Source organism: Montipora foliosa, chromosome 4 (genome assembly GCF_036669935.1).
Source record: "Montipora foliosa isolate CH-2021 chromosome 4, ASM3666993v2, whole genome shotgun sequence".
NCBI lineage: Eukaryota > Metazoa > Cnidaria > Anthozoa > Scleractinia > Acroporidae > Montipora > Montipora foliosa.
This window is the reverse complement of record NC_090872.1, coordinates 14,954,000-14,966,499: the sequence shown is the minus strand read 5'-3', so window position 1 is coordinate 14,966,499 and position 12,500 is coordinate 14,954,000. Positions and strand designations below refer to the sequence as shown.

Sequence of the window (12,500 nt, the reverse complement as noted above, 5' to 3'; positions counted from 1 at the left end):
AGTAATTAGCATGGGAATGAGGTTGGATTTGTTCCTTGTGATGGGACCTGGGGCCCGTTTCTGGAAAGTCCTGAGAACTTTTCGGGCCCGAAAAGCCATCTTTGAAATTGCCAACCGCTCGTTTTGGAAAGCCGATCTTTTAACATGTTTTCAAGGTAAATAAAAGAAAAATTACTGTGCAGTTTGACGACTTAAATCTTCTCCGTTCTTGAGATACGAAGGGAATTGTGTCACCCGAAAATGGCCCGCAAAGTTTCGGGACTTTCGAGAAACGGCCCCCAGGTGACTTGTTGACAGAGCACGATTCTCACGATTCAGGATGTGTTGCCTCTGTAAGGAGGTCGGCAATGGGGTGACACTTTCTCGTCTTAACAGAAAGAAAAATTGTTGGGTCTGTCTCACCTCTGTTGTCCCATAAACATGATGGGAGGTCAAAGAACCTCAGTGCTCTTCTTTGGGCTCTGTTGTAAATCCCAAAGGCCCCGTGATTTATAACGCCGGATAATTTAAAGGATTCCTGTTGTTGTCAGTATTTTATGCCACTGGAAAATAACCTCCACCAGTCTCAAAGAACTTTCGCGTAACTTCTCTTATATCGTCCTTTCCTTACTTTCTTGTTCAAGACTAACAAACAGTCGTAGTCGTTTTATAACGATAAAGAGTTTACGGAATATTTCGTTAACAAAAGAAGAAGTTAAAGAAAGAAGAAAACAAAACATCATCAATAACAAAAACACGTAAGCACGGCTGCCTTGGGTAACGCAGGGCTTGTAGGCAAGATGAAATATGGAGTAATTGTATGAGATGTGATTCATTTTTTACTTTGGGTTTATTTTAGGTTCCTGATGTGGATAACACGACGGTTGATTTTGAGCCCAGTTTCTTAGATGTGCTGGAAACAGTTCATGACATCATTGACAACACAGTGAAAAGCGTTCAAAGTTTTCTATGCGTTGAACATCAGCTGTTCTATGAAGATGAAGGCCTCAAGAAACGCTACATCAGCTGCGTTAAACTGGATGAAGAAAGAGTTCAGTTGGCAAAGGAAAGAGTTGCTGACGTGGTGGAGAAAAACAGCTTCGGGCCTCTCAAGTAAGATTCAAGCTTATTCCGAAGCTCTGAACTTAAGTTTTAATGTTGATATATCCATCGTGGTGTTGAAATATTTTGTTTTATTATCATGTTTTTCGTTTTAAGGTTCCGTGCGGTATATGACCCAGTCCACTATCTGTTGTCTCGAGAATCAGACGTCAAAACTATGAGGTTTATTGCTACTGATCGCCATCAACTGGAGTATGGAATAGAGTTACAAAAACTCTATGATCTCTCCAACATAGCGGCCTCTATGGATTTGTTTATTCCCATGGAATTGTTTGTGTTAGATTGTACAAGAATTAAGGAGGTGAGTACTCATTTTTTTTTTTTGCAAACCGCCACTTGACAGAGCTTCTAAGACTTAAAGGCGTTTCTGATTGGTCGATGACGAATACATAAATATATTATAGAGTGCAATACGGAAGTTCAGTTGCTATGAAAACACAGTGATGGAGTAACGATTTAGCCAGTAATTTTATTGGTCAGTGGTAATTTATGTCGAACTATATAATACAAGCTCTTGTTCTGTTTTGCTGATTTATGATGGGTCAACCGTTTCAGTAACAACTGGTTTAGGTTATAGCGGTTTTCGCTTGAAACACAGTTTGAAGTAATTTCTGAGAAGGGGACTTTATTTTTCTCGTAAATAACGCAAGTTAAAGTTTACATCGGAATCAGATTAGCAAACAGATATGGTCTGATGCAGTTCTGGTTTGAAGATTAATGAATGCCACTTTACTTGCGCTATCCAATGGATAGAGATTTATGTGGTGGATTGCGTTATCCACCTTTTGAACAACTGGGGCCTGGTCAGTTGATGGCGGCAGAAAATCTTGTCATTCAACACGATCTAATATTTGCTTCCTTTTCCAGTATCTCATGTTACGCTCCAGGGATCTCGCGAGTATGATGACGTCAAAGCTGGTGCGGCGGAGTTTTGACTTCAACCGCTCGATATGTCATCAGTATGACTACATTGTCAATCGCATTACGTCATCAGCAAAGAATACAGATGAACTGGTGGATCTGGAAAAGTATATTGATAATCTGAGATCAGGGCCTCTGATTCATCTCAAGGTAGGATTGTTTGTATTTCACGTCATGCCAACTCAACTCTCCCGGATTATTCCCCGGTAACCTCGGTACGTCTCTCAGAACAGGTCGCAACTTTTCCGAATAAAGACTCGATAGGATCATTTCCGTTTTTGCAAAGCGGTATTACCGTTCCTGGCAGGCCTGCAACTTCTACTTGTTCTGTACGTTCAACTTTTCATGAAACCAACCTTACCTTACCGATACCCGAAATGTCGCACTGTTGGAACCCGTGTGTTTTTTGGCGGGAAGTTGCATGGGTTGGAACCCGCGTTTTTTCGGCGGGAAGTTGCATGGCCGGCGTAGTGCATTTGACACTGGGTTTTAGTAATTTAAACAAGCAAAATGTTTGAAGACTCAACCAAAACACAAGCTAAGTATACACCAAGGAAAGGAGAAAAAGAAAATACCAGTAAGTAGGCAACGCGATATTCAACGTGAAAGAGGGCGACTGAGAGCACGAGAGAACATGAAAAATATCAGTGACAAATAATGAGAGAGAGAGATAGCAAGAAGAGCCCGGATAAAGAGACGAAATTATAGTGATTAGCATCGGAAGGAAGAACTTGCCAAGCACGCGAAAAAAGGCTGAATAATTAAAGTCAGAAAAGCTGAGGTATCCCTAGTTAACCAGACTTTAGATTTTCAGGGGATTTGCATCTATGACAGCTTGTAAACGTTCGCATTCACCTTTTGTGTTTTGCGTGAATGAAAGGATAAATAAATGCATTTTTGGATGCACGCGAAGGCATGCATGCATGGTTGGTTGTGGCCTGCGAAGGGGGCATTTAAGGGGAGGGAGCAGGGAGAGAATTCGGGCAGAAAACGACGGGGAAGACTGGGGACTCCTACTCCTAACCCTATCTCCTGCGACGCAGGCTAGGTTGGTTGAACCGAAAGCCTTTCCTACAAGGCTTTAAAAGATAATTTTGCTTGTCCTCAATATTGTTTTTCCTACCATCTTTGTAACTCTGTAGCTTTTTGATTTTATCAGACTGAACTTGAGGAGGCTGCTGATCTTGTCTTGTTCTTGATGGATCACACTTTCCTCGCTGACGATCATTTAGCTTTGAACGAAACAACGTTTACATGGCCGGAGCGTATCGTACCAATCATTAAAATGAGGTGTGTAAGTTGACAGAGAGTTGCTTGTAGATGTTCCTAAAGTAAACCGTTATATTATTATTATTATTATTATTATTATTATTATTATTATTATTATTATTAGGCCGTTCGGCTGGCGTCAGGATTAAGTTTTTAATCTGCAAAGAGGTTGCAAAAAGTCATATTTTCATATATTGCCAGTAATGGTTTGGTACGTGGTTCTCGTCCCAAAGTCTCGCTCAAGATGAGATATGATAAGGCTGATGAGATAATTAATTACCCACTTGACGCATACCCACATTCATACTCGTTGCAATATGCAAGTTCAATTATTAAAAATGATCATTTTCGTATAAGCGAAAACAATAATACTTAAAGTTCTTATAATGGTAGCGGAAGGGTTAGACATATGTATACATTATGAGATGAAAAAAGTAGAGTTATATAACAGCCTTTTCAAAATATTTTTCGGGAGCAGGTCATAAGGAAAGTGGAGACGGTTTGGTGCTAAAGGCACCCAAGCGAGTGCCCAAAGGACGCAACTTCTAGGCGGGTCTGGGGGGTATGCTCCCCTAGGGAATTTTTTAAATTTAGACACTCACAGATGCAATTTAGTGCAATCTGGGGGATTTAAAGAGACGAAATTTCACATATGGGATTGACACTTGCGTGGAGTCTGATAAGTAATACTGGAATGTTAGTTAAATAAACATTTCATGTGCGCCACGCAAAAAAAATATTGCGGACGCGAATTTGAACGTCAAACAAGCTTTTTTCAAGCTTTTATCATATCTCCAGTGACTTTACGTTTGACCTAAAAATGTGTTGTGTCTGACATTTTCTGACTGGAAGGAGACGGTCAAGCTGTCTGAGGAGGCGGCTCATTGAGCCGTTGACTGGACATATAAATGGTCCAAAATCGAACTTACGTATGGCCCGGGAGTTTTTCAATGAATTGGCATGAGACTAAGAGTTCCAAAGATGTCTAGGGAAGGATTCAAAAGAATTAAGACATCACTTGTCATCTTGTTAAAATAATTTTCATCAAGGTCAGTGGCCGAATCTTAAAAGATTATATTAAAGTAAATGAAAGTAAAGAGATGCACAACAAATCGCCAGTTGAAATGAACCTTATTGTCGGCATGATTTTAGCTGAATCGATAACATCTTGAAGAACTCGGAGGCCAGACTGACCTGTGGCTCAGTTGGGTGAGCATCGGGCTGTCACGCGGGAGGTCGTGAGTTCAACTCCGGCCGGACCAACACTCAGGGTCTTAAAAAAACCGAGGAGAATGTGCTGTCTTTGTAATTACATATGCAAATGGTTAGATTTTCAAGTCTTCTCGGATAAAGACTGTAAACCGGAGGACCCGTCTCATAACCCTTGTTGGAAATTAAATAGTATGGGACATTAAAGAACCCACTCACTATTCGATAAGAGTAGGGGACGTAGTCCCCGGTGTTTTGGTCTGACCTTATCTGGACGGGGGCATCTTTCACTTCCTAAAATAAAATTGTAAACTGTGTAATAAGCAGTCTGGCTAAAGTTCCCCGAAAAACATTGTAAATTATAGTAAATTAGTCTTGAAAAGCTCCGAGGGGAGAGACTAATAGCTTCATTCACTCAGTCTTTCAGTTTGTATTAATGTCAGATAAGTAACGTACATTTGTATTTTCTGTTCAGTGAAACCCGTGTCACCCGAGAGCACGATACGGCAATGAACAAGCTGTTTGATTGGTTAGCACGGTTTGAGTCGCAGTTGGTGGAAACAGTTGCCAGCGTTAAAGAGTTTCACAGCAAAGACAGAATGTCGGAAGCTAAGATGTACGTTGCTCAATTAGATGAACTGAAGCAAAGAGTAGAGGGATTTCTTGAAGAGGTAATTGTTTAATTTGAGGAAGGGTTGATGAACTGATTTAGACATTGGGACAAAACTATTGGTTCCACGTCAGTATTACTGCTAGAATGGACATTCCTGACAGTTGTATGGTGCAATGAGATTGTGGTACGGCACGGAGTTGTGACCTTTCACTTTTTCTATATTTGAGACACCCGACCTGTGAATCCTACTATTAATTTCCATAAGATTGTAATGGCTTCCATTTCCTCATTAAGCGCTAATATAAATGGCTCAAAAACGCCTGGCAAATCATGGAACGAATAAACAAAAAAAAAAATGCTCTTGTGACTGAGTTGATTTGTGTCAGAAATTTGAAAAAAAATGCAGGATAAGAAGCTACTTCTGTTTTTTTCCTTGTTCCAACCGACAGAGAAAGAAAATCAACAAGGAAGAAGACCTTCTTGGCTGTGAGACACACAGTGCATTTCCTCAAATTCAGGAGATCGTCGATGCTAAGGAACCCTTTGACAAATTGTGGAGGGCGTTGGTTACTTTCCAGGATAAACACGAGGCGTGGCTGGCCGGGCCCATCCTGAAACTCAACGCTGAAGAGATTGAAGAAGAGGTGTATATATATTAAAGAACCTTAAAAGGTTTTATTTCTAGTGTATGGGTCGAATAAACGCTTTTTAACTTCGATGACTTTGCTTATATCCAACCTATTTGCGTCGCGTATAATGTTATTTCTTTCTGTTTTCCCCATAGGTTTCAGAATTGTGGAGAGTAATCTATAAATTGACGAAAGAATTTGCTCACCCGGAGTTCCGCGGTCCTTTAAGAGTGGCATCCACAACCAAAGCCAGACTTGAAAATTTCAAGATTAACATGCCACTTATTAATGCTCTTTGTACGCCTGGGATAAAAGACAGGCACTGGGAAGCCATGAGCGTGAAGGTGCAGTATTTTGTATTATTAGTTGAGACATACGGCGCATTTCACTTTTCGATAGATTGAATGTTTTGATTTTTCTGATTTTGAACACATGTTCAAAACTAAGTTTTTCAAAACAGACAGCTAGATGCAAGATTCAGGAATTTTGCTTTCTGGAACCCCGAATTTTCTCGTGACCTTTTTGAGAAACAGGCCTCTGAACCATCTTAAACCACGTCTTTCCATTAAAAACCAGTGTTAAGTGGCATAATGTTTTAAATTAGGCCCTGTTTACATGGAGGGAGGGTAACCCTCCTAGAAGGGTTACCCTTCTAGAAGGGTCAATAGATAGCCCCCGTTTACATGTGTAGGGTTATCCCCCGGGCTATCTCTGCCTCTATCATTCCGGCTTGGATTAGTCACTCTTGCCAGCATTGTTCGACGAAATAGTTCCCCAGGTTTATAACCACGCGAAGACATGTAATCTGATCACCCTAAACTTGACCCTCCTAGGAGGGTAACCCTACCTCGAGCGTTTACATGGCTTAAATAAACAAAAACGTGACCCTCCTAGAAGGGTAACCCTAGCAAGCAGGTAGGGTTACCCTCCTCCTGGGGTAACCTCGCATGTAAACGAAACCGGGAACAACAATAGAGGAGGGTAACCCTCCTAGAAGGGTAACCCTTCCAGCAGGGTTACCCTCCCTCCATGTAAACAGGGCCTTAGCCTGGTTTAGGCTCCGTTCTGGGGGAATTAGGGAAAAGGAAATCGGTGAGCGAAGCACCGAGGTCCCGAGCGGGGATCACTGATTTGTTTTCGCTCTCCTGTTTCTCAACGACGAAGCTAACTTTCTCTCTACTAAAGGTCAAAAGAATCATATAACATGGGGCTCTCCCAGGGGGAGGGGGGGGGGGGGTTTTCCTGGTTCCCTTGCTCCCTCTAAAAAGTTGCTTGTGTTCCCTTGTTCCAGAAATTATGTCCAAACTTGTCCTCAGCTTTTTGATCCCTAAAATGGTTTATGTTACCTTGTTTGTCTTTGTTCCCTTGTTCCCCAGTTCAAATCAACAATGTTCACTTGTTCCCTAAATTCCCTGGAAGGTCCTCATCAAATTCAGTAGTGGTGAGCGTGCTCCCTCATCTTATTGAACAAGCTGATGACTTGTGTGTTCCGAAGATAGATACTCTCTTTCTCGAAATCCTTTCGTTGCCATTTCTGGCACGCCTGTGCTTCTCGAAGTCTACAATGACTATGTATTTTCTTGTTGTTAAAGCTCTTTATTTTATCTCTTACATAATATTGGTGCGCCATGACTGGCCAATTCAGTTCAGCAGGCTGGCGTATTTTTCAGCACGGCATTCTATATTTAACAGTTTGCCTATGTTGCTTTATTGAAAGACCTAAAGATATATAAACTGATAACTTACTTAAAACAAGGAAGGCTTCGTTCTTTCAACCTTTGGCCTTGTAGCGCATTTATTTCAATGAAATCAATTCGGAGCCGTGAGTTCATTTTCCACCCTGATCAGAGTTTTTCTCTATCCTTCTGTTGGTCGTATAGATTACATAGGTATAAATATCACGTTAAGTTACAGTCTGACTGTTAATCATGCTTATATCATGCCAGCACTGTAAAATACGACTGTAAAATATGCACTCGGTATACCACTCGAATTTGATAAAGGAGCGCGGGGGCTGTAATGTTGACTATAATGCTGGAACGAAAAAAAGATTGGTTTAACCGATTTCTCATTTGCATGTCAACGCAGATTGGCTTCAACATTGCTCCTAAAGAGGAAACCACGCTTAATGAGATGCTAGTTCTGGGTCTGGACAAGTTTGTGGAGGATCTAACTGAGATAAGTGGCAGAGCAGCAAAAGAGTTTTCACTTGAGAAGGTTGGCTAATGTTCTGTAAACTCGACATGCTTGAAATCAGTAGGAAAGTGCATTGAAACTGTTTTAGAAGATGAAGCATGGCTAAACTGAAGATTACATTCGCTGTATAGTTTTGGCGAGACGGGACGTAACGCTTTTTCAAGCAGGCAACCTATTCAGCTTGAACGCAACTTTACTCAAATGAAATGAAATGATGGTTTTCGACGAGATGGCAAAATATATGTGGAAACACTTCTTAGACGTGAATAATAGTCACCAATAGCGCAATCTTCACCCAATCTTGGGAATTAAATCTGGGACACATTGTTGAAAGGCGAGGGCTCATATCAACATGCATAAGCCTCTGGTTTTGGCTTCTCATTGCTGTACTGTGCTTGTTTTTCAAGGAACATTAAGTGCCATCGCTGGCTGCCTTTTTGATCAGTTAAGATGACATCAAAAAAGCCGTGATCAGAGGGAGTCAATTTGGCGGTTGACGTAATTTAATGAAATCTCTGATCAATTTTATATAGCTATTTAAAGTATCTCCGACACTCCCTCTTTCTTTTTCTTCTCTTCAATTAGGCTCTTAATCGAATGAAAGAAGAGTGGAAGGACATCGAGTTCGTGTTTGTTCAGTACAAAGACACCGGAGTAAGCATTCTTTCTGCCGTGGATGATCTGCAGGTGAGAATTAGCCAAGGAATGAAAATATTGACCTTTGTCGTAGCGATGTCGCAGTGGGTCGTGCTCTTTCTCGGAGTTTTTCAATACTATGAAGTACTCTAAACGATACTCGCAGTCATTCCTGGACAAAAGTGGTTTAAATCTTTATTTTATAACTGGCCTTTTAACCTTTAATCTACAGGCAATCATTTTATATCTGCTCCGTAGCCCAGCAGAACAGCTGATTAAACATCTTGATACATCGGGTTCATATCCCCTTTTTTAACACTAAGGGCGCGTTCGAGTGACCCCATTCCGGAATAAGAATACGTGGAGAGGTGATTAAAGCGGTATGTTTGGCGTGTATCGAAGCAGCAAGGATAACAAAAATATGTTTAAAATAGCATTTTAGCAGCTATTTGACTATTTTAATGTGAATCTCCGTAAAAACGAAGGATTCCAAACTTATATTCCATTTATTGCTATCCCGGAATACGGTAAATCGAACGCACCCGAATAGGCCATATTACAGACGTTTGCTCAGTGACCTAGCCTATGAATGGCAGCGAGGCTGTCGATGACCTCGTATTGATACAGAACTCACTGCTTTTATCATGTAAATTGTGTTGTTGTGATTCTAATTAGTCTACATTAACATTAGAAAGCAGAAAAGTTTGTATCAAAACAGGGTCAGATCACTTTGTCTTTAGTAAGTGTGCGTTACCTCCGAAAGCTGCAGTTTATCCAGCATTTTGGGCTGTGACGTCACAACTAATGCACGCTTCCATTCTTAGGCCAGGTAACTTAATAACTACAACTGTAAAATGGTTCATTTGAATTAGTTTTTATCGGTTGACCGTTCCGAATTTAACCTCATGCTCCACACCCTGTTGATAGGAACGTTCTGGGTACCCATTGTTTTATTGTGTTGTACCAGACTTCTGACTGTCCCCACCCTATGGACGTTTCATTTCCCAGAGGGCCACTCAACTAATATTGACCGATACTGTTGCAACGTTAACTCTGAATTTTAACTATATCAAAGAAGTGCAATCGCTATCAGTTCTACTGATGTTGACTTTCTTGTAAACACAAAGCCCTTCTAGTAATGTGATCGTGTTTTTTTCAACAGGTTTTGCTTGATGATCATATTGTCAAGACTTTGACGATGAAGGGCTCACCTTTTGTTGTTCCCTTTGAGGCAGAAATGAAAGAATGGGAGACTAAACTAGTAAGTTGAAATTTATCTCATGTTTTGTTTGACATAGGTTGGCGATTTTTTTTCGTTTCCAGTGATAAATTAGCCTTTATATTTAGATCAAATACCCCAGGGAACGAGGCTGTCTGGTTTTTGTTTCATATTTTTATGTTTCACATTCACTTATGTTCACAGACGGTCAGGCATATTCACTAGTCACGTCTTTTCCCCTTATTTTTAGAATTTGATGCAAGGTATTGTGGAATCCTGGCTAAAGGTTTGTAACAATTTGTCTTCACATCTCATAGTCAGTTTCATGTAGATAGAATTTTCAAGTAAACCAGGTCCCCAGTTTTAACGATAAGACAGTCTATCCCTCATCCTACCACATGGTTTTTTTAACACAAAATTGCATCTCATCGCAATTTTATTTAAAAAGATCGTCCAGCTTCTTTTTTGTAACATGTGACCAGGGAAACCTCAACAAATATCCCTTGATGAGACTACCAAAATAAGTCCGTTTCTGGAATTCCCGAGTCGATTTTTTTTGTTGTGTGCAGGCTTTGCGTTGTATGGTTTAATTTTGATTTTGATCCCTTAAACAGGTACAAGCTTCATGGTTGTATCTAGAGCCTATCTTTTCGTCAGAGGATATCCAAGCTCAAATGCCTGAGGAAGGAGAGAAATTCCGCACAGTGGACAAATACTGGTGTGTTAATTAACTTTGTGGCACGAGCTTTCGGCACTTGCAACCTCGTTCTCAGGGTCTCTCTTCTCTGCTTCTCTCGGCAAAGGAGGCCCTGCGAACGAGATTGTCAGCGCATGATGAGCAAAGTTTACCGAGATAACCTGTGACTGGACACTGGAGGAAGAACAGAGTGCGGAGGCGAGAGAGAGAGAGAAGGGGCAATGACGCTACCGCCTTCTCTCCTGCGTTCCCCTGCAAGGCCCGCGTTGGTCGCCGATTTCTTTTTGGCTCGTTTCTTCACTTCTCAGTATGTTCCTAGGCAATGAACAAAGCGGCAGTGGGTAACTTCAACCTCGTTACCACTTTAATCGATCGGTGTCACTGTGAATGACAGTCATTGCAGGTCCCGTACAAATTTCGCGCTCCTTGTTCCGTTAATTAATTTTCCACTAGGCTGAAGCCCCGTTAAAGAAGCCAGCCGACACTTTTCTTTTGCAAACCTCTGGTAGAAAGTGGCGATGAAAGGACTAAATTCTGCTCGCGATCTGGAGAAATCGGCCCGCACTAACAATACCTCAGGATTCCCTAAGAAAGTGGATTACAAATTACAATTTTCCTTTTGGCTTATTTGCTGTTGAAAGGGAAACACGATAAAAAGGAGGTAATGACACCTCGTTGAAATGCTGTTGTACACATTGCTTTAACAAAAATTTTAATGATCTCGTTTCGGTGATCGGTGATAGGTTTTCATCTCGAGGTGGCCAACTTTGGAGCCGAGATTTGCCTGTAGGTTGTTTCACGACAACGGTATTATTTATGCGTAAACTCACTGGGTTTAATGTTTTTTTGAATTGCAAAGGAGGAAGATCATGACAGAGGCAGTGAAGGACCCCCATGCATTAGTTGTTACGTCACAGCCCCAAATGCTGAATAAACTGCAGCTTTCGGAGGTAACGCACACTTACTAAAGACAAAGTGATCTGTCCGCGATTTAATTGATTAATCGTCTTTTTTGTTGTTTGTCCAGAGCCTTTTAGAAGACATACAAAAGGGATTAAATGAATACTTGGAGAAGAAACGCTTGTTTTTTCCAAGGTAAAAAAAAGTAACATTTATGCACGAATAAGAATTAAGTAACGCTAACTCCCTTGTAACAAGCTTTCCCGTTCGAGAGACGTTCTAGTTTCGTTCTCGTTCCGAGAAGTTTCTTTCACCTTCTTTCAAAATCCAACTGATTTTGAACTTTAGACAAATCAGCTGCACTGTTTATTCCTTCTTCGGTGTGGAACAATACATAGCGTTGTATATCTAGCTTTCGTCAACAACTTTTATTTCTTCATTCAGTTGAGTGCCATTTTATCTAATAAGGCTGGAATCCTTTCGTCTAAATTTGCAGATTTTTCTTTCTATCAAATGACGAATTATTGGAGATTTTATCGGAGACAAAAGATCCGTTGCGTGTTCAACCGCATCTTAAGAAGTGTTTTGAAGGAATTGCGAAATTAGAGTTTGACGAGAGAAAGGAGATTAACGCCATGATGTCAGCTGAGGGAGAGACTGTCAAGTTTGCGAGGAAAATTGTTCCAGCGCATTCACGTGGCTTGGTGGAAAAATGGTTATTGCAGGTAAATGCATTATTTTTAAGAGTCTTCCCAGGGACAAAGACGGTTTTGGTTCTTTGGATAAAAGTTAAATTAACGTAAGTCATGCTACTCAACCTATTATAAGTCAAGTTAATCCTTCGAGACAGTTCATTTTGTTTCCCGAGAATCTCAGTGTGCCGAGGAAAAATTTGAGATTCGAGGGAAACAAAATAAACTGTTTCCCGAGAGACCAGTCATTAAGTGATTTGTTATATAGCACAAAAAGAAAAACGTGCAACGGCAACAGCAACGGCGGTCGTCGGTCAACATTCGCGGGTAACAGTGCAATGTTACCCGCGAATGTTGACCGACAACAACATAGATTTTGCACTGTTGCCCGCTAAGAGACTTTTGGCGGGAAACAGTT

The 12,500-nt window shown here is 40.9% G+C and overlaps 1 protein-coding gene across 1 annotated transcript in view; it reads left to right on the top strand.

Moving 5' to 3' along the window:
• The window catches only part of LOC137999985 (dynein axonemal heavy chain 3-like), an 86,692-nt gene that overhangs the window by 9,639 nt on the left and 64,553 nt on the right, over positions 1–12,500 (top strand). Inside the window, exons 10-24 of the mRNA XM_068846044.1 lie at positions 839–1,092; positions 1,198–1,402; positions 1,969–2,172; positions 3,182–3,312; positions 4,976–5,171; positions 5,563–5,757; positions 5,898–6,086; positions 7,831–7,959; positions 8,524–8,625; positions 9,737–9,835; positions 10,044–10,079; positions 10,408–10,511; positions 11,350–11,440; positions 11,518–11,585; positions 11,887–12,115. Of these exons, the coding sequence (XP_068702145.1) occupies positions 839–1,092; positions 1,198–1,402; positions 1,969–2,172; positions 3,182–3,312; positions 4,976–5,171; positions 5,563–5,757; positions 5,898–6,086; positions 7,831–7,959; positions 8,524–8,625; positions 9,737–9,835; positions 10,044–10,079; positions 10,408–10,511; positions 11,350–11,440; positions 11,518–11,585; positions 11,887–12,115 (2,232 nt within the window). The remainder of the gene's footprint in view (positions 1–838; positions 1,093–1,197; positions 1,403–1,968; positions 2,173–3,181; positions 3,313–4,975; positions 5,172–5,562; positions 5,758–5,897; positions 6,087–7,830; positions 7,960–8,523; positions 8,626–9,736; positions 9,836–10,043; positions 10,080–10,407; positions 10,512–11,349; positions 11,441–11,517; positions 11,586–11,886; positions 12,116–12,500) is intronic.